Raw genomic sequence first — 19,410 nt, forward strand, 5'->3', positions numbered from 1 at the left:
AGAAGTTTAGAGTTAATAAGTAACTACATCATTCTTCCAAACAATACATGGAGTTTTCGGTGCTTGAACTCCAGTCCTTCCCATCACACCGTCCACGTTTCTATGTTATGGTTGTAAGGTATTTGGGTTTCATTCTTTAACCTCCCCTTTGTATGTTAGCAGCTAGTACACATTCGCTTTTTGCAAAGCTTTGGCTCACCATTTCCTTTTGCCTTTTTCTCCTTTTGAGTTCAGTTTCCTTCTTGCAAAAAAAATCTTCACTTTAATAGTTATGTCAGTGAGTGTCTGTGAATAGTAAACGCCCACAATCTTTACATGCCTAAAAATGCTATTATTTCCCTCATTCCTAAATAAAAGTTTAGCTGGATGCATTTCCAACAAGTACCTTACCTCCTTCAAATCTTTGCTCCAATGTCACCTCCTTGATGAGGTGACCCTGACAACCCTTTTATAACTTTCAGCCCACTTCCTGCCCCAGACCATCTCAGTTCCCTTACTTGTTCGTTGTTGTTGTGTTGTTTGTTTTTTAATAATCTCCATGCCCAACGTGGGACTTGAACACACAACCCAAAGATCAGGAGTCGCATGCTTTTCTGACTGGGCCAGCCAGCCGCCTCCCTCACCTGTTTTTACCTATTATATAATTCACCTATTTATTTATTGCTTATTTCCTGTCTCTCTCCACTAGAATGTCAATTCCACGAAGACATGGATTTCTGTCTATTTCATTTGCTGTGTATCCCAATCATTTAAAAAAATGTCAGGCACAGAGAAGGTGTTGAGTTTTTTAAAAAAATAAATTCATTGCACTTGCTGAGTTTGTTGAATGAATAAGAATTCTTTTTTTTTTTTTAAGATTTTTTTAAAGGTTTATTTATTTATCTTTGAGAGAGAAAGAGAGAGGGTCTCCCTAGCAAGCTCCACACGCAGAACCTGACGCAGGGCATGAACCCACGAACCACAAGATCACGACGTGAGCCGAAATCAAGTGTTGGATGCTTAACTGACTGAGCTGCACAGGGGCCCCTGATTATAGAATTCTTTTTTTTTTTCCCTTAATTTTTTGAGAATGAGAGAGACAGAGTATGAGTGGGGGAGGGGCAGAGAAAGAGAGGGAGACACAGAATCCGAAGCAGGCTCCAGGCTCCGAGCTGTGAGCACAGAACCGGATGCAGGGCTTGAACTCACGAACCTTGAGATCATGACCTAAGCAGAAGTTGGTCGCTTAACCGGCTGAGCCACCAAGGCGCCCTAATTATAGAATTCTTGACTGACTTTTTTCTTCAGCACTCTGAACATATTATTCTATCATTTTATTATCCTATTATCTGACATGTTTTAAAAAAATGTTTATTTATTTTGAGAGAGAGAGGGCATGAACAAGGGAGGGCAGGGAGAGAGGGAAAGAGAGAATCCCAAGCAGGCTCCCCGCTGTCAGCGTAGAGCCTGATGTGGGGCTGGATCTCAGGAATCCTGAGATCCTGACCTGAGCCGAAATCAGGAGTGGGACTATTAATGAACTGAGCCACCCAGGCACCCCTGACATCTTTTTTTTTTCTTGAAAAGTCTATAGTTACTCTTCTGTTGTTACTTAGCAGGTAATCTATATCTCTTTTTTTTTTTTTTTTTTTTAAGATTTTCTCTTTGCTTTTTGTGCTCTGCAGTTTTATTACAACTTGTCTGGGTGTGGATTTGTTTTTATTTTTCTGGCTAAGTACTTGAGGTTGCTCCTTTAGCTTGAAGACTTATTTCTAAAAATGTCTGAGTCATGATCTCTTCAGATATTGTCTGTCTTCCATCCTCTCCTTGAAGCCCTCGTAGATGTATGTTGGAATGTCTCATTCTGTCTCCCATGTAACCAGTTTTCTTTTGCTTTTTCTCTTTCGTTGTTTTCCTGTGTCGGATTCTAGGTGATTTCTTCAGACCTGTCTTCCAATTCGCTGGTTCTTTCCTTGGCTGTATGTAGTCTATTGTTCATCTGCTAATTTTTGAATTTTTTCAACATTTAATGATACCATGTTAAAATTTCTATCTGGGTGCTTTTTGACATCCATCTGTCTTAATGCTTTAAGTTTTTTGTTTTATAACTCCTGTTCCTTCCTTTTCCCAGAGGCTTTTTTTGGATTGTTCTAATATTCCTAGTTCCTTAGATACAAATTATCTCATTTGTTGCCTCTTCTGACTCCTCCCTTAAGGCAATTAATTTCCTGATGTGGTCTGTAATCTTGGCTATGAGCCCATTTTCAGTGCACTTACTCCCTGTAGAAGTTCCACGTGCCTGGGTATGAAAATGTCCTTACAGGGAAATTTTGTGTTTGCCCTTACTGGGCCCTATGATTCCCACCGTTTCAGAGCTGTTTTACTATCATTTTTATTGTTACTGTTGTTTGGGTCTCATATTGTGGGACCCTACACTTTGTGGATGTGAGGAATTTAAACCCTACTCCCAAGCCCCTCTGGGTATGAGGTATCCTTGGTGAGGTTTTGGGGTAATGGTGGGGTTCGGAGCCGATGGCCAAGAAAGAATTCTTTTTTTTTTTTATAATTTTTAAAAAATGTTTTATTTACTTTTGAGAGAGAGACAGAGAATCCGAAGCAGGCTCCAAGCCGTCAGCACAGAGCCCGACATGGGGCTCGAACCCAACAAGCAACGAGATCACAACCCAAGCCGAATTGGGACGCTCAACCCACTGAGCCACCCAGGCGCCCCAAGAAAGAATTCTTGAAGACATCTTTAGTGCAAAAAGGTGATCTTATAAAACCACGGGGACAGGACCCGTGGGCAGAAAGAGCTGCACTGGGGTTATGCGGAGTGACTGTGTGTATACTGTGGAGTTGGGGGAAGTAAAGTCAAGAGAAAGTTTCTTAAAGGGATTTTCCTGTGCTTAAGAGGGTTTACAGATTACTGGAGGCCTAGGTATTGTTAAGCTAAGGTTGTTTTTCCCTCTAGCAAAACATTATTAAGATAGTAGGGAGTTCCTGGAAATCGGGCTATTGATGAGATCATTGTAAACTGGCAGAGACTCTCAGTTTAACCATTTGTTTTCCGTCCTTTCCTTTGTTCTTGGGCAGTCGAGGAGTGCCTGAGGAATATCACACAGATCCCACCTGGGAGGGGGGTGGTTTGCGGGGTATCAGCTTGCCCTGTGCTCCCTCCTCACCTGGCATTACGTCCATTACTGTTATGCAAAGTACCTCATACATCCTAGGATTCTGTTTTGCTCTTCAATCCACTCTCTTCTGCTTTTGGTGTTCCCAACTTAATTTCTTATTTTTTTAATGTTTATTTATTTTGAGAGAGAGCACAAGCGAGTGAGCAGGGGAGGGGCGGAGAGGGAGAGAGAGAAAGAATCCTAAGTGGGCTCCCTGCTTAGTGCTACCAATGATGAGGGCGCGAGGGAGCGTGGGGCGAGCGGAGGACAAAGTGCAGGCTAACAGCACCCCCCCAACCCCCAGGTGGGACATGTGTGATATTCCTTGGACACTCCAGGCTACCCCCAAACAGGAAAGGACAAAAACAAATGGTTAAACTGATAAGAGCCTCCACCAATTTACCAGAAAAAGGCAGTCCCATCATAGCCTGAAGTCCAGGAACTCCCAAATGTCTTAACGTTGAGTGCTTTGCTGGAGGGAAGGACAACTTTAGCTTGACGATAGCTAGGCTTCCAGTAAATCTTTAGCATGTGAAAGTCTCTTTGCAAACTCCCTCTCCCCCCACTCCATAAACCAGTCACCCCCCCCCCCACACACACACTTACAGTGCCGCTCTGCCTGCCCACGGGTCCTGTTCCCGTGCTTTAACAAAATCACCTTTTTACACCAAAGACGTCTTCAAGAATTCTTTCTTGGCCGTTGGATCCGGACCCCACAAACCCCCCAATCACCCCAAAACTTCATCACCAGTGCAGAGCTAGATGTCGGGCTCGAACCCACAAACTGTGAGATCATGACCTGAGTCAAAATCAAGAGTCGGATGCTTAACTGACAGAGTCATCCAGGCGCCCCCCCATCTTAATTATTTCAGATTAAGTTAAAAAAAAATTTTAATGTTTATTCATTTTTGAGAAAGAGAGAGAGAGAGAGAGAGAGAGAGAGCAAGCAGGGGAGGGGCAGAGAGAGAGGGAGACACAGAATCCAAAGCAGACTCCAGGCTCCGAGCTGTCAGCACAGAGCCCGACATGGGGCTTGAACTCACAAACCACGAGATCATGACCTGAGCTGAAGTCGGACACTTAACCGACTGAGCCACCAGGGTGCTCCTGGATTGTTCACTGTAAACTGGTTAATTTTATGTGAATTTCACTTCAATTAAAAAAAAAGTTTAAACAAAATTACCACATGACTTAGCATTTCCACTCCTAGGTATCTCCTCCAGAGAAATGGAAACCTGTGTCCACACAAAAATGAATGTTCATGGCATCATTATTCGTAATAGCCAAAATGTGGAAAGAGCCCAAATGTCCATCAATTGATGAATGAATACACAAAATGTAGTATCTCCACACAATGGAGTAGTATTCAACCATATTGAGAAAAGTATTGATATGTGTTACAGCATGGATCAACTTTGAAAACATGCTCAGTGAAAGCAGGCAGTAACACAATACCACATATTATATGATTCCATGGATACGAAATGTCCAGAAAGGGGTAATGCATAGAGACAGAAAGTTGAGTGGTTGCCAGTGAGGTGTGGGGCACGAGGGGGAATAGTGGAGAGCGACCGCTAGTGTTTATGGGTTTCTTTTTGGGGTGTTGAACATGTTCCCCTAGAAAAATTCTAGTAGAATTAATGTACAGTGTTCAGTTAGTTTCAGGTGTACAATATAGTGATCCAACAATTCTGTATGTTACAAAAATGTTCTCGAATTAGTGGGGATGGTTGCACAACCTTGTGAATATGCTAAAAGCCACTGGAGTATATACTTTTATAATTTATTTTTTTTATTTTTTAATTTTTTTTCAACGTTTATTTATTTTTGGGACAGAGAGAGACAGAGCATGAACGGGGGAGGGGCAGAGAGAGAGGGAGACACAGAATCAGAAACAGGCTCCAGGCTCTGAGCCATCAGCCCAGAGCCCGACGCGGGGCTCGAACTCACGGACCGCGAGATCGTGACCTGGCTGAAGTCGGACGCTTAACCGACTGCGCCACCCAGGCGCCCCAGGAGTATATACTTTTAAATGGTGACTATGAATATATTCGTACTGAGATATGAGCTATCTCTCACCAAAGCTGTTACAAAGAAAGACTAAATGGGAGATGAGAAAGGAGGGACATTGAGGGTGCGGTTTTTCTTGGTTTGGCGAGAGGAAAGGAGAGAGAAATAGCTAAAGAGGAAGGCTGGGTCGACGGAAAAAAGCAAAGGACCGATTACCGTAAAAGCCAGCACAGGGGTTACCTCTGTGTAACCTCTACGGGTGGAGGGGTGTGATCTGGAGAGGGTGCACTGAGGCTCCTTGAGTGTTCTCTGTTTTGTATTCCTTGACCAGGGTCGTGGTTATGCGGGTGTTCCTGTGTAATTACTTGTTCTGCAAAGTTGTGTTTTATGTGCTTTTCTGTATGTGCATCTTTCTTTTTTTTAGTTTTTTTTTAAGTTTATTTATTTTGAGAGAGAGTCGGTGGCGGGGGGCGGGCAGAGAGAGGGAGAGATAGAATCCCAAGCAGGCTCCGCACTGCCAGTGCAGAGCTGGACACGGGGCTCGATCTCATAAACTGTGAGATCATGACCTGAGCCGAGATCAAGAGTCAGACGCTTAACCGACTGAGCGCCACTTTTTTTTTTTTTCCCAAAGTATTCTCTACACGCAATGTGGGGCTCGAACTCCTAACCCAAGATCAAGAGGCGCATCCCTGACTTGTGCACTTTTGTTATGGCTGTGTCTCTATTGCTTAAATCAATGCCTGGCATATAGCAGATGCTCAAAAACTACTTATTAAATGCATGTCCACAGCCTCCAGTCTAGTCCAGTCCACCATCGTGTCACCTGGACTAGTGCTCCAGCCTCCTAAGTGGTCTCCGTGTCTCCTGTCTGGTTCCTTGAATCCATTCTCCACACTGCAGAATTCTCTTTTTAAAACTTCAAATCGGGGGGTGCCTGGGTGGCTCAGTTGGTTAAGCCTTCAGCTCAGGTAATGATCTCACGGTTCGGTTCGTGAGTTCGAGCCCCACATCAGGCTCTCTGCTGTCAGCACAGAGCCTCCTTGGGATCCTCTGTCACCCTTTCTCTCTGCTCTCCCCCATTTCCACTCTTTCTCTCTCAAAAATAAATGTGAAAAAAAAATCTCTCTCACTTTGTCCCGCTCACATTCATGCGCTCTCTCTCTCAAAAAAAATTCAAATCTGATCATCTCACTTTCTTTTTTTTATGTTTATTTTCAGAGAGCACGTGCACATGCATACAAGTGGGGAGCGCGCGGAGAGAGAGGGAGAGAGAATCCCAAGCAGGTTCCATGCTCAGCTCGGAGCCAGACATGGAGGTTGGATCCCACGACCATGAGCTAGATCATGACCTGAGCCGAAATCAAGAGTCGGACACTCAGCTGACTGAGCCACCCAGGTGCCCCTTCACTTTCTTTTTTAAAACCCTTTGATGGCACTCCTTTGCCATTCAGATAAAGTCCAGAGTCCTTAAGGTGACTCGCAAGGTGTCTGCTCTTTGGCCCCTGATTACCTCTTTCCTGCAGCCGTGCTGGACTGCTTTGTATTCTTAGCCCAAGCCAGTCGCTCACTTCAGGTCTTCAGTGTGTACTTATCCCTCTGCCTGGGATACTCTCTCCCGCTCCCCTTTTAGGTCTCAGTTTGAGGGTCATTTCCTAGGGCAGCCTCCTCTGACCTCTCAGACTAGGTTAGCTTCTTTTTTTTTTTTTAATTTTTTTTTTCAACGTTTATTTATTTTTGGGACAGAGAGAAACAGAGCATGAACGGGGGAGGGGCAGAGAGAGAGGGAGACACAGAATCGGAAACAGGCTCCAGGCTCCGAGCCATCAGCCCAGAGCCTGACGCGGGGCTCGAACTCCCGGACCTGCGAGATCGTGACCTGGCTGAAGTCGGACACTTAACCGACTGCGCCACCCAGGCGCCCCTAGGTTAGCTTCTTTAGAGCAATCTTATCTCTGCTCACATGCTTGCTTTCCCCTCCCCCCCCCTCCGTACATACTTTAAAAAACTATTTGTGGGGCACCTGGGTGGCTCAGTCGATTGAGTGTCCTACTTTGGCTCTGGTCATGATCTCACAGTTCGTGGGTTCGAGCCCCACATCGGGCTTTGCACTGATAGCATGGAGCCTGTTTTGGATTCTCTGTCTCCCTCTGTGCACACTGTCTCTCCCTCAAAAATAAATAAAAGTTAAAAAAAAAATACAATCAGCAAAACCAAAAGGCAACCGACCTAATGGGAGAAGATATTTGCAAACAACATATCAGATAAAGGGTTAGTATCCAAAATCTATAAAGATTTTATCAAACTCAACACCCAGAATACAAAGAATCTAGTGAAGAAATGAGCAAAAGACATGAACAGACACTTCTCCAAAGAAGACATCCAGATGGCCAACCGACACATGAAAACATGCTCCACATTACTCAGAATCAGGGAAATATAAATCAAAACCACAATGCGATACCATCTCACCCCTGTCAGAATGGCTAACATTAGCAACTCAGGCAACAACAGGTGTTGGCGAGGATGCGGAGAAAGAGGGATGCTGTTGCATTGCTGGTGGGAATGCAAACTGGTGCAGCCACTCTGGAAAACAGTATGGAGGTTCCTCAAAAAATTATAAATAGAAATACTCTATGACCCAGCAATTGCACTACTCGGTATTTATCCAAGGGATACAGGTGTGCTGTTTCGAAGGGGCACATGCACCCCCATGTTTATAGCAGCACTATCGACAATAGCCAAAGTATGGAAAGAGCCCAAATGACCATCGATGGATAAATGGATAAAGAAGATGTGGTATGTAATATACAATGGAGCATTACTCAGCAATCAGAAAGAATGAAATCTTGCCATTTGCAACTACGTAGATGGAACTGGAAGGTATTATGCGAAGTGAAATTAGTCAGAGAAAGACAACAATCATATGAGTTCACTCATATGAGGACTTTAAGAGACAAAAAAGATGAATATAAGGGAAGGGAAACAAAAATAATATAAAAACAGGGAGGGGGACAAAACAGAAGAGACTCTTAAATATGGAGAACAAACTGAGGGTTGCTGGAGGGGGTGTGTGTGGGGGGGATGGGCTAAATGGGTCAGGGGCACTAAGGAATCTACTCCTGAAATCATTGTTGCACTATATGCTGACTAATTTGGATGTAAATTAAAAAAAATTAAAATTAAAATTAAAAATAAATAAAAATATTTGAAAGAACAATGTTTAATTTCCACCTATGAAATGAAGTTGCACCATTTAATTAAAGGTGATAAAAACTAGTTCTGACTTTTAAAATGTAATCGTAAACTGGTAAATATGAAAGATATCTTGAGTACACTATTGATGCGTGTGCTTTTGTGGTTATGGTCCCTTTTAAGAAAATGCTGGATGTTGTGGATCCTAAGATTAATGCTCATTTGCATGTATCTTGTATATTCTTAAGATTCAGAGGCAGGTATTAAACAATATGTGGAGTAGTAGACAAATGTCTTTCTCCTATTCTTTCTTTCAGCACTTTAAGACCAACTTCTTAGGGAGCCTGGGTGACTCAGTTGAGCGTCTAACTCTTGATTTCTGCTCAGGTCACAATCTCAACGGTTGGCAGGATGGAGCCCCACGTTGCTTCAGGCTCTGTGCTGACAGCGGTAAGCCTGCTTGGATTCTCTCTCTCTCTCTCTCTCTCTCTCTCTTTGCCTGTCCTCCACTCACATGCTCTGTCTTCCTCTCAAAATAAACATAAAAAAAAGATTTCTTTTTTTTTTAATATAATTTATTGTCAACTTGGTTTCCATGCAACACGCAGTGCTCATCCCAACAGGTGCCTTCCTCCATGCCCAGCACCCACCCTCCCGTCCCTCCCACACCCCATCAACCCTCAGATTGTTCTCAGTTTTTAAGAGTCTCTTACGGTTTGGCTCCCTCCCTAACTTTTTTTCCCCTTCCCCTCCTCCATGGTCTTCTGTTAAGTTTCTCAGGATCCAGGTAAGAGTGAAACCATATGGTATCTGTCTTTCTCTGTATGGCTTATTTCACTTAGCATCACACTCTCCAGTTCCATCCACGTTGCTACAAAAGGCCATATTTCATTCTTTCTTTTTTTTTTTTTAAATTTTTTTTTCAATGTTTATTTATTTTTGGGACAGAGAGAGACAGAGCATGAATGGGGGAGGGGCAGAGAGAGAGGGAGACACAGAATCGGAAACAGGCTCCAGGCTCTGAGCCATCAGCCCAGAGCCTGACACGGGGCTCGAACTCCCGGACCGCGAGATCGTGACCTGGCTGAAGTCGGACGCTTAACCGACTGCGCCACCCAGGCGCCCCTTTCTTATTGCTAAGTAGTACTCCATTGTGTATATAAACCACAATTTCTTTATCCATTCATCAGTTGCTGGACATTTAGGCTCTTTCCACGATTTGGCTATTGTTGAGAGTGCTGCTATAAACATTGGGGTACAAGTGCCCCTATGCATCAGCACTCCTGTATCCCTTGGGTAAATTCCTAGCAGTGCTATTGCTGGGTCATAGGGTAGATCTATTTTTAATTTTTTTTTTTAATTTTTTTTAACGTTTATTTATTTTTGAGACAGAGGGAGACAGAGCATGAACGGGGGAGGGGCAGAGAGAGAGGGAGACACAGAATCCGAAGCAGGCTCCAGGCTCTGAGCCATCAGCCCAGAGCCCGACGCGGGGCTCGAACTCACAGACCGTGAGATTGTGACCTGAGCCGAAGTCGGAGGCTCAACCGACTGAGCCACCCAGGCGCCCCTATTTTTAATTTTTTGAGGACCCTCCACACTGTTTTCCAGAGTGGCCGCACCAGTTTGCATTCCCAGCAACAGTGCAAGAGGGTTCCCGTTTCAGACTAACTTGATCTGTGCCTTCAATCTCCTCTCTGGTCAGTTCTAGAGCTTAGTCTTCGGCAGCATTCTTTCTCTTTCATCTTTTTCTCCTGGACCCTTTCCATCAGCTTAACTTCCTGAATATCAATTCTCAGGAAGGGTAAAAAAAAAAAAAAAAAAAAGAAAAAAGAAAGAAACATTTTTATAATTCTTTTGCTCCTCATCACCATGTACCTTTCACGACACTGCACTCTCTTCCTTTGCCTTCCGTGACAGTGTTCGCTTTTTTTTTTCGTTTTTTTTTTAAATGTTTATTTTTGAGACAGACAGAGACAGAGCTTGAGTGGGGGAGGGGCAGAGAGAGAGTGACACAGAATCTAAAGCAGTCTCCAGGCTCTGAGCTGTCAGCACAGAGCCCGATGCAGGGCTTGAACCCATGGGCCGTGAGATCATGACCTGAGCCGAAGCCGGATGCCCAAACGACTGAGCCACCCAGGCACCCCGACAGTGTTTGCTTCTATTTCTCCATCTTTGTCCCCACAGCGTCCTGTTTCCTGTTTGGCTGCTTCTTTGTCTCATCCCTTGAGTGCTGTTTCCTCTGGCCAGACTTTCTTAAACCCTTTCCCAATAGGTTATTACGTATCCCCACTGGACTTTATCCATTCTCTTATAGAATGTATCACTTTGTAGAAAGTAAAACAATGCTTCTGAACTCCGAGGCTGGGATTGGGTTAATCCTGAGAGATCGACCCAGTGCACTTTTTCCCTCCTGCTTATCACACCTGCCACTGTTTGATGTCCAGCTCCGTGAAGACAGGGGCTGTGTCTATCTTGTTTGCTAATATCCCCTATGCCAAACATAGTGCCTGACACACAGTTGCCGCTCAAAGAATATATTTATTTTTTTATTTTTTATTTTATTAAAAAATTTTTTTAATGTTTTTATTTATGTTTGAGACAGAGCATGAGCAGGGGAGGGGCAGAGAGAGAGGGAGACACAGAATCTGAAGCAGGCTCCAGGCTCTGAGCTGTCAGCACAGAGCCTGACGAGGGGCTCGAACTCATGGACCGTGAGATCGTGGCCCGAGCTGAAGTCGGATGCTCACCTGGCTGAGCCTCCCAGGCGCCCCTCAAAGAATATATTTAAATGGATTAATGAATGTGAATTTAAAAACTCTAACCCACAATTAATTATTGCATCTCTTTCCTGGGATCAGCGCAAATACTAATCAGTAAAAATGTATTCATCATTTGGTCTAACTGGCCTCCCTGCCTCGTGTCTTCCATCTTCCTGCAATCTATCCAACAGCCTGTGGCCCCAGTAACATTAAAAGAAAAACAAAAAGCCTGGGGGCACCTGGGTGGCTCAGCTGGTTAAGGTTCCGACTTTGGCTCAGGTCCTGATCTCGCAGTTCATGAGTTCAAGCCCCACATCGGGGCTCTGTGCTGGCAGCTCGGAGCCCGGAGCCTGCTCTGGGTTCCGTGTCTCCCTCTGTCACTGCCCCTCCCCTACTTGCGCTCTGTCTCTCTCCCTCTCAAAAATAAACATTGGGAAAAAAAAAAAAAGTCTGATTGTGTTCCCCTCCCCAAACCTCTGCTGTCTCATTACCTACAGAATGTGGTCAAAGCTCCTCGGCCTGGATTCAAGGCTTTGGCCCCAATATCCCTTTTCAAGCGTCTCTGGGTTTATTATTACATGCCAAGCCCTGGGCCTGTCACTGAAGACTTCACAGACTGGTTGGGAAGACAGGTACGTAGATGACCGTGATCGGCTCCGTTACAGTCTGTGAGGACACGGTTTCAGACAATGGGTTATAAAATGCTGGGTTTCTGCCCTGAGAACTTGGTTTACAAGTTGGGTCTAGCGCTGCAGTGTCCAGTATAGTGGCTAACTTGCCACACTTCAGGTCCTCAGCTGCCACCTGAAAGCTAGCGGCTGTCATACTGGACAGCACAGCATAGGCCATTTCAATCGTTCGTGGAAATGGTGCTTTAAAGAGAGCAAGAACCGTTTCCCAGACACGCACCCTGGTGCTGGCTAGCAGCTCGCCCCCCCCCCCCCAATCCTCCCACTCACCTCCCACCCCCCCAAACACACACCTTGGCTGGGGCAGGTTTTGAAGCAGTACAGGCTCCCAACAGAGATAATGCACGGAAGGTACTTTTGTAACCTATTAAGTGATACAGAGACGTGACACGATAGGTTCAGTTCTTGCTTTCATCACAGCTTTGATTAGTTCTAGCAACTTCTAGCTCTTCTTTCCAACTTCTCCCCTCCCCGGAATTCATGCCAAAGGGTTCTGAGAAGTTATGTTACACCCAGGCAGCATTTATACCAGGCAAAAATCCAGATTGTACCTACCTCGAGGCTTTTACAAGCCATCCATCCAGGAACCTACTTCACCACCCGCCTCTTGCACTCACTTTCCCTAGAAAGGAAGGACACGGCGAATTACGCTTTCCAAAACAACAAAAGTATTTATTTTGAGGTATGAGAATAATAGGAAAACTAAGTGATGGGGTTTGGACTCTCATCGGGGTCTTCTGGGAAATCGGAAGCACCACCCACTTCCGCAGCTCGGTGCTTCTCCAACTTAGCAATCAATTCTTTCGCAGGATTGAAGACGCCATTGGTCTGCTGGTCACAGACATAGCAGCGAGGGGTGGTGCGGAAATGCTGCAGCGCACAGCTCTCACAGAAATAATGCCTGCACTTGGTGACAACTGGATTCTGGAAGGTCTGGCGACAGATGAAACACTTGAATGGTATTTCCTCATCATCGCTTCCCACTTCATAGTTTTCATCCTCATAGACGCCATAGCGACCCTCATCAAGCTCACGTTCGATCTGCCACCCATGCTTGTAATCTGAACGGTCATGGAGGAACTTGCAGCTGTCTCCGAAGCCGCAAAAGCCAGTCTCCTTGTAGTCTTTGCAAATGTCGGGCTGGTAATCCCAGCGCACGGTGGCGCGTAGATGCTCGGGAGCTCGGATGGGGCCCTTCCTCACCATCCCGGAGGAAGCATTGCCCATAGACGTATCCTTGGGCTTCATGTATTTCTGATAATTATTGATCCCCCGATAGATCTTGTCATCTTCCTTGCCCCTCAGCTCCTCCTGGATCTTCTGGCTGCGCTCAAAGATGGCTTGCGCGTCACGCTCCTTCTCTGTGTCTAGCTCGTAGACCGCAGTCGCGCCCATATCCTCTGGTCCCACGGGCTTGGCCGAGCGGGTGGACTTGTACACCACGCCAAGGCTCTCGGGCTCGGTCGCCTCCTCCTCGCTGCTCAAGTCGCCGTAAGCCTCCTTCTGTTTACCACTGCCACGAGTCTTCTGTATCATCGGGTTGTGGATCGCCCGCTTCTTTTCCGGGCGAACCACTGTGTTGCCTTCGTCGCTGCTGCCGCTGCTGTCTCCGGACTCCTTGTCGCAGACCGGGCGCTTTCTGCGGCCTGCAGCCCCTTTTCGTGCACCGGGCTTTTTGAAGAGGAAGGTGCACACCTGGTCCGTGGTCTTTCCCGGCGAAAGTTGCTCTGCCATTTTAGAGTCCCGAGCTCCGGAACGGCTATGGCGTGCTCGGCCGCGCGGGGCCTCTTCACGTCATCGTACGTCGCGCGCCCGGCCGCCAGTCGGAGCCAACCGGGCGGCCCAAAGCCGACTGCGGGAGCGCTAGGGGGCGAGGGGGCGAGCGCGCGCCACCCCTGAGCCCCGTCGGCCTCCGTCGTTTCCTCCGGAGGCGTGTGCGGCCCCGCCCCGCTCGCAGCTTGCCGCGGAGCCTACCGGGAAGGGTCCGAGGCCGGGTCACCTTTCGGGGGCTGGGAAGGAGGGGCTCGGTCCTGGCAGCCGCGGCGCGATGTGGTTCGAGATTCTGCCCGGCCTCGGCGTCATGGCCGTGTGCTTGGTCATCCCCGGCATAGCCACTGCGCACATCCACAGGTTCTGTAACGGGGGCAAGGTAAGGCGGCCTCTCCGGCGCGACGGCTGACTCCGTGGACTGGCGTTACAAAACGGGCGGCGGGAGGCCGTTGGGGCGCGGAGCCTCTCTGGGCTGGGGAACGCCAGGGGCGGCCCTCCCCTTTCTTAGTGTTGCCTGCAAGCGGAGGCTTGCGGAACGAAACCCGACGGAAACCACATCCTCCTCTAGCAAGGAGCAGCTAGTTGTCGTGCGAAGAGTGGGCTAGAGGGCAGAGTGGGTTCGGGGGCTGGAAAGGTAGATTAGAAGGTAGGTCCGAACTCCTGGGCGTCAGTCTAGTCTTGCCTCCACTTCCTCGGATCTCTGATCTTTCTTGCTGGATGGTTTTTTGTTTTTGTTTTTTAAATTTCTCGCATCCGCATCCTGGTAGCTTCACGGTTTTTTTTTTTTTTTTAATTTTTTTTTTCAACGTTTATTTATTTTTGGGACAGAGAGAGACAAAGCATGAATGGGGGAGGGGCAGAGACAGAGGGAGACACAGAATCGGAAACAGGCTCCAGGCTCTGAGCCATCAGCCCAGAGCCTGACGCGGGGCTCGAACTCACGGACCCCGAGATCGTGACCTGGCTGAAGTCGGACGCTTAACCGACTGCGCCACCCAGGCGCCCCGCTTCACGGTTTTTTACCTCCCTACCCGTAGTTAGGTTTTTCCCTTGACATTTTTTTATCCCCCACCTTTCCCCCCAAGCCTCTAGGTATTTACCGCAAGATCCTGCTTTTCACATCAGGGTTGTAATTTTCTTCTTCTACTCGTTCACGTTATCTCTAGAGTGCAGGGTATAAATGTGTTTGCTTTCTGGTTTTGTGACTTTTCTTCACGTGTGATCTGCCGCTGTTGTTTCCTCTCATTAGGGTCCCAAAAGGAAACGACTAGTCAGGTGTCTAAAAAAAAAAAAAAAAAAAAAAAAAAAGCAGGGGGTGGGGGCGGGGCGAGGGGAAGGAGGAAAGGGGAAAAAAACCAGATGCTGGTTAAAATATAAAGGGTAAGAACTCATGGTTACCATCTTAATTATGAAGTTTAATGATCCGATTTTATTTAGGATCCCGTCTTAGTATCGATTTGGTTTTTGTTTCAGTGATGATTCCTTTTCTAGAATGTCACTTTTAAGTTCCGATAGCCCTCTCTTGGGTCATTCATTTTCATAAACATTGTGCAATAATACTTTCTTTTAATTGTAGGAAAAAAGGGTTGCCTATTATCGGTATCAGTGGAGTTTGATGCAAAGAGACAGGCGCATCTCTGGAGTTAATCGTTACTATGTGTCAAAGGTAAGATAGCTCTGATGCTAGCCATGTGTCAGTTGAGATGGGTTCTAGTAATGTTTTGCCAAATGTCTCACAGTGCTAATTTCCTTTGTGTCTTTTATTCTGTGGATTGTCTGCCTGTGCCCTTTGCTTGTTCTTTTTATACGCGCACCTACACATATATGTTATTTACATGTAATGGCTATTAATCTTTTGTCTGTTGCATATGTGGTAGATATTTTCCCCAGTCTGGCTTCTTCACTTTATGATGTCTTTCATCAGATAGGTTTTAATTTTGGTGTTCAGTTTATCATATTTTGTCATTCTGGATTTTGGCTCACAAATGACTCTCCTACCCAAGATTATTTATATATTTTAACAATTCCTCCCCCCAAAAATATATTTATATATGTATATATATATATATATATATATATATATATATATTTTTTTTTTTTTTTTTACATTTAGTGCTTTGACCCATCTACAGGTCATTTGGGGGTATAATGTGAAATCAGATTTTAACTGTACTTTTTTCCAAGGGATAGCCAGTTGTCACAATTGTCCATTTGTAGAACAGTCCATTTTTTTTTTAACATTTATTTTTGAGAGACAGAGAGATAGGGCATGAGCAGGGCAGGGGCAGAGAGAGAGAGGGAGACGCAGAATCCAAAGCAGGCCCCAGGCTCCGAGCTGTCAGCACAGAGCCAGATACCGGGCTCGAACTCACAAACCTGTGAGATCATGACCTGAGCCGAAGTTGGCGGCTTAACTGGCTGAGCCACCCAGGTGCCCTGAACAGTCCATTTTTTAATTTGAAATACCATTCTAATAAACTAAATTCTAAAACCATGTACACATGGTCCTGTTTCACAAATACACTCTTCCGTACTCCATTAGTTTGCCAGTTCCTGCACCCAATGCCATAGGTTAAAGAATTACTCTAATTTTAAATTTGATCGAATCCTATGGAATTGCAGTTTTTTGTAGATACAGAATGGCCAAGCAATAGCATTTTAATCTGATAAACCGAATAGTATATTCCTACATCTTGTAGGAGTTCATCTCCCATTATTCTTTTAAAAAATTGTAGTTACTTTTTAACATTCTCTCCTGGCTCGTTTATTCTTCACAGTGAACCCAGGTTAATATTAGTTTCATTTTATAGATGAGAAAACAGGGTCGGTGACTATAAATAACACTCTAAGGACTCAAGCTAGGTGATCTGCCTGTCAGTATAGTGCTATTTGAGAATCTCATGTAATGAACGTGACGATCGATCTCTACTCAACTAAAGCGGTATTTCTCAAAGCACGGTCCAATAACCATCACAATCAGTTGGCGTAGGAGATAAAATGAAGATTCCTAATTAGAATTTCTACAGGGTGGCTCCCTGGGCCGTGCAGTTTTTATTTCTCGCAAGGTGATTCTTCCCGCAATAGTAAACAAGATACCTGGACTGTGTTATTTTAACACTTGGAAGAAATGTCATCACTGATTAATCTTTTATTCTATGGTTTCTGAGGTATTTGGTTGTGAGCTAAGTTAGAAAGAGTGGGTCTTCTGAATAAACAGTGTCTTGCTAACAGAGCCAAGAGTTCTGGAGGTGGGGTCCCTGACCTTGAATTCTGGCTCTGCCACTTTCTTAACTGACTTAAGCAAGAGACTTTTAAGCAGTCTCCATTTGTCCACGTGTAAAAAAGTAGAATGAAGTTGACAGTATTTTCCTCACGTTGGCTGTTATTTTTTTTTAATGGTTTTACCTTACTGTCCTCTGACTCTCTGAAGGATCCAGATGGTAAATAGTTGCTTGACTTTAGTTCTGATGGGGTGGGTTGGGGGGGGCGGGGTCTTTTCATATAAAGTGATATGTTTGCTGCTGTCAGAAAATGAAAACTAGACATCCTTATAGCTTACTCTTTTTACTTTAGTGATTATAACATTCAGTTCACTTTATTGTTGCAGTTAGAGAAATACGGATGTGCAAGTACTTTCTTTAATAAAATGCCATTGGGGGACACTGGAAGTAAGGGTACAGGCATACCTCATTTTATTGCACTTATCGATACAGTACTGTGCTTTTTTACAAATTGAAGGGTTGGGGCGGCCCTGCATCGAGCAAGTCCGTCAGCGCTATTTTTCCAACAGCATCTGCTCAGTTCGTGTCTCTGTATCACATGTTGGTAATTTTCGAAATATTTCAAACTTGTCATTATGAATATATTTGTTACAGTGATCTGTGATCAGTGCTTATGACTCACTGAAAATTCAGGTGATGGTTGCATTTTTTAGCACTAAAGTACTTTTTATTTTTAAGAAAACATTTTTTAGCACTAAAGTACTTTAAAATTAAGGTTTGTACACTGTTTTTTTAGACCTAATGCTATTGCACAGTTGAGACTACAGTATAGTGTGAACATAATTTTTATATGCACTGGGCAACCAAAAAATTTATTTGACTGACTTTACTGACGTGGTCCGGAACCAGACCTTCAAGATCTCTGATGTATGCCAGTACATGCACATCTTTGGTGGGAAGAGAATTCTCACATTTTCCTTTTTATACTGTTTTTCAGGGTTTGGAAAATATTGATTAAAGAAGCCTTTTCCTGACCGATGAAGATTAACTCAGTTATGCTCATCTGCCCTTTCTAGAAGGTTATGCAGTCTATCAATGTAGTACATAATAAAAACAAAAAAGCGAAACCGAAGGCTTTCTTTACTTTTTTTTTTTAATAGTACTAAACAATCTCAAGCAATCTACCCAGTGTAGCTTTATCACTTTAAAAAAAACCAGGGGCGTTGGGTGGCTCAGTCCGTGATCTCACAGTTCATGAGATTGAGCCCCATGTCAGGCTCTGCGCTGACAGCACAGAGCCTGCTTGGGATTCTCTCTCTCTCTGTCCCTCCCCTGCTCGCTCTGTCTCTCTCTCTCTCTCAAAATAAATAAACTTAAAAAAAAAAGGATCTTTCCTCTTAAAAAAAAAGTAGAAGGCAGCTGAGGCTTAAAATGATAGATGTAATGTGCACCAAGCACCTGTCAGTGCCTAATGTGTCATAAATGGTAGTTACTATTGGAGTAGATAGGAATACATGAACAAAGACCTCATTCCTTCAGCGGTTGCTAGTAAAATATAGTTCCTTTCTAGTTCCTTTTCTGGGTGATTCCTATTGTGTTAAGTTCCAGGTAGAATGCTTTTATATGAAGTTTAAAGTGTTTAGTGATCTCTACACCCGACATGGGCCTTGAACTCAGAACCCTGAGATCAAGGGTCGCATGCTCTTCCTACAGAGCCGGCCAGGCGCCCCCGGGTAGGATGTTTTTAAAGCTGAGCTTGCACCTTGAACTTCCATGCACTCTGCATCTGACACATAGGATTCACTCAAGTGCCGATTGCCGTCTTAGTGGGGAGCAGCGGCAAGACTCGTCATTCTAATAAAATGAGTACACTGACTGCTTGAAATAAACACTTGCACGTTCACCACTAAAGGTAAGCAGATAATCTGAAAAGCTGTAACCCCTAGAGACATGGTGCTGCCCCGTGTGTGTAGATGTGTGTGTAGATCAACCCCCAAGGCGGCCACAGGACCTGTTCTCTTCTTCATCTTAACGTCTGACATGACCTGGCCCGCTGTCGCACTGTGCGCTTTCCATTGAACTCCTGCCGCCGGGCAGGGCTTACGGAGGAAGCAGGTGGCGGCGTTCATGCTTCGAGCGTTATTCTCTATTGTGCTGCCCGGGGATGAGAAACTGTTCAAGGAAAGCCACGGCCCCGATGACACACTTCATGCAACCTCTAGTCCGCATTTAGCACCACACAGGCCTCACTTTGTTGACTGTCATGAAAACCATCTCTGGGACGGAAGAGGCAGGGAGTAAGGATGGGGATGTAGAAGACCTTGACAGCATTACTAAATCCATCGCTAAGTCTCTGGATTTTTAGGTCTGTTCTGTCTACTGTGCCTCAAGGTGGGGATCATCCACTAAGGGTATCTGCTTAGATGGATTCAGGGCTGTTCAGTGGAGGGCCACAAAATGACAGGTAGAAATCAGTCGGTGAGGTTCAGCATGAGGGTCTGAATCCTTCACCTCCCTCTTTTCTGGAAGCTGCCATGAAATTTCACTTCATCATTATAGTCTGCGGCCAGGGAGTGAACCAGGTGAAAACACCGTAGGTAGAAGATGACAG

General features: G+C 45.2%; 2 protein-coding genes across 2 annotated transcripts; one reads left to right on the forward strand and one right to left on the reverse strand.

The window, feature by feature from the left end:
• Positions 1-12,453: 12,453 nt before the first annotated feature.
• RNF113A (ring finger protein 113A) lies at positions 12,454-13,542 on the reverse strand. The gene has a single exon (XM_043569677.1). The coding sequence runs from the start codon at positions 13,540-13,542 to the stop codon at positions 12,511-12,513; it is 1,032 nt and encodes a 343-aa protein (XP_043425612.1). The 3' UTR covers positions 12,454-12,510.
• Positions 13,543-13,850: 308 nt separating this feature from the next.
• On the forward strand, positions 13,851-17,928 carry NDUFA1 (NADH:ubiquinone oxidoreductase subunit A1). Its single transcript, XM_043569678.1, has 3 exons — positions 13,851-13,957; positions 15,155-15,244; positions 17,797-17,928. The coding sequence occupies exons 1-3, from the start codon at positions 13,856-13,858 to the stop codon at positions 17,815-17,817; spliced, it is 213 nt and encodes a 70-aa protein (XP_043425613.1). The 5' UTR covers positions 13,851-13,855; the 3' UTR covers positions 17,818-17,928.
• Positions 17,929-19,410: the final 1,482 nt, after the last annotated feature.

The sequence above is a fragment of the Prionailurus bengalensis genome, chromosome X (genome assembly GCF_016509475.1).
Source record: "Prionailurus bengalensis isolate Pbe53 chromosome X, Fcat_Pben_1.1_paternal_pri, whole genome shotgun sequence".
NCBI classification, from domain to species: Eukaryota; Metazoa; Chordata; class Mammalia; order Carnivora; family Felidae; genus Prionailurus; species Prionailurus bengalensis.

Excerpts from the sequence above, each read along its gene's own strand:
- RNF113A (XM_043569677.1), bottom strand. The coding sequence starts at position 13,542 with ATGGCAGAGCAACTTTCGCCGGGAAAGACCACGGACCAGGTGTGCACC.
- NDUFA1 (XM_043569678.1), top strand. The coding sequence starts at position 13,856 with ATGTGGTTCGAGATTCTGCCCGGCCTCGGCGTCATGGCCGTGTGCTTG. Across the intron at positions 13,958-15,154 it reads GGTTCTGTAACGGGGGCAAG|GAAAAAAGGGTTGCCTATTA; the intron begins GTAAGGCGGCCT and ends TTTTAATTGTAG. Across the intron at positions 15,245-17,796 it reads ATCGTTACTATGTGTCAAAG|GGTTTGGAAAATATTGATTA; the intron begins GTAAGATAGCTC and ends ACTGTTTTTCAG.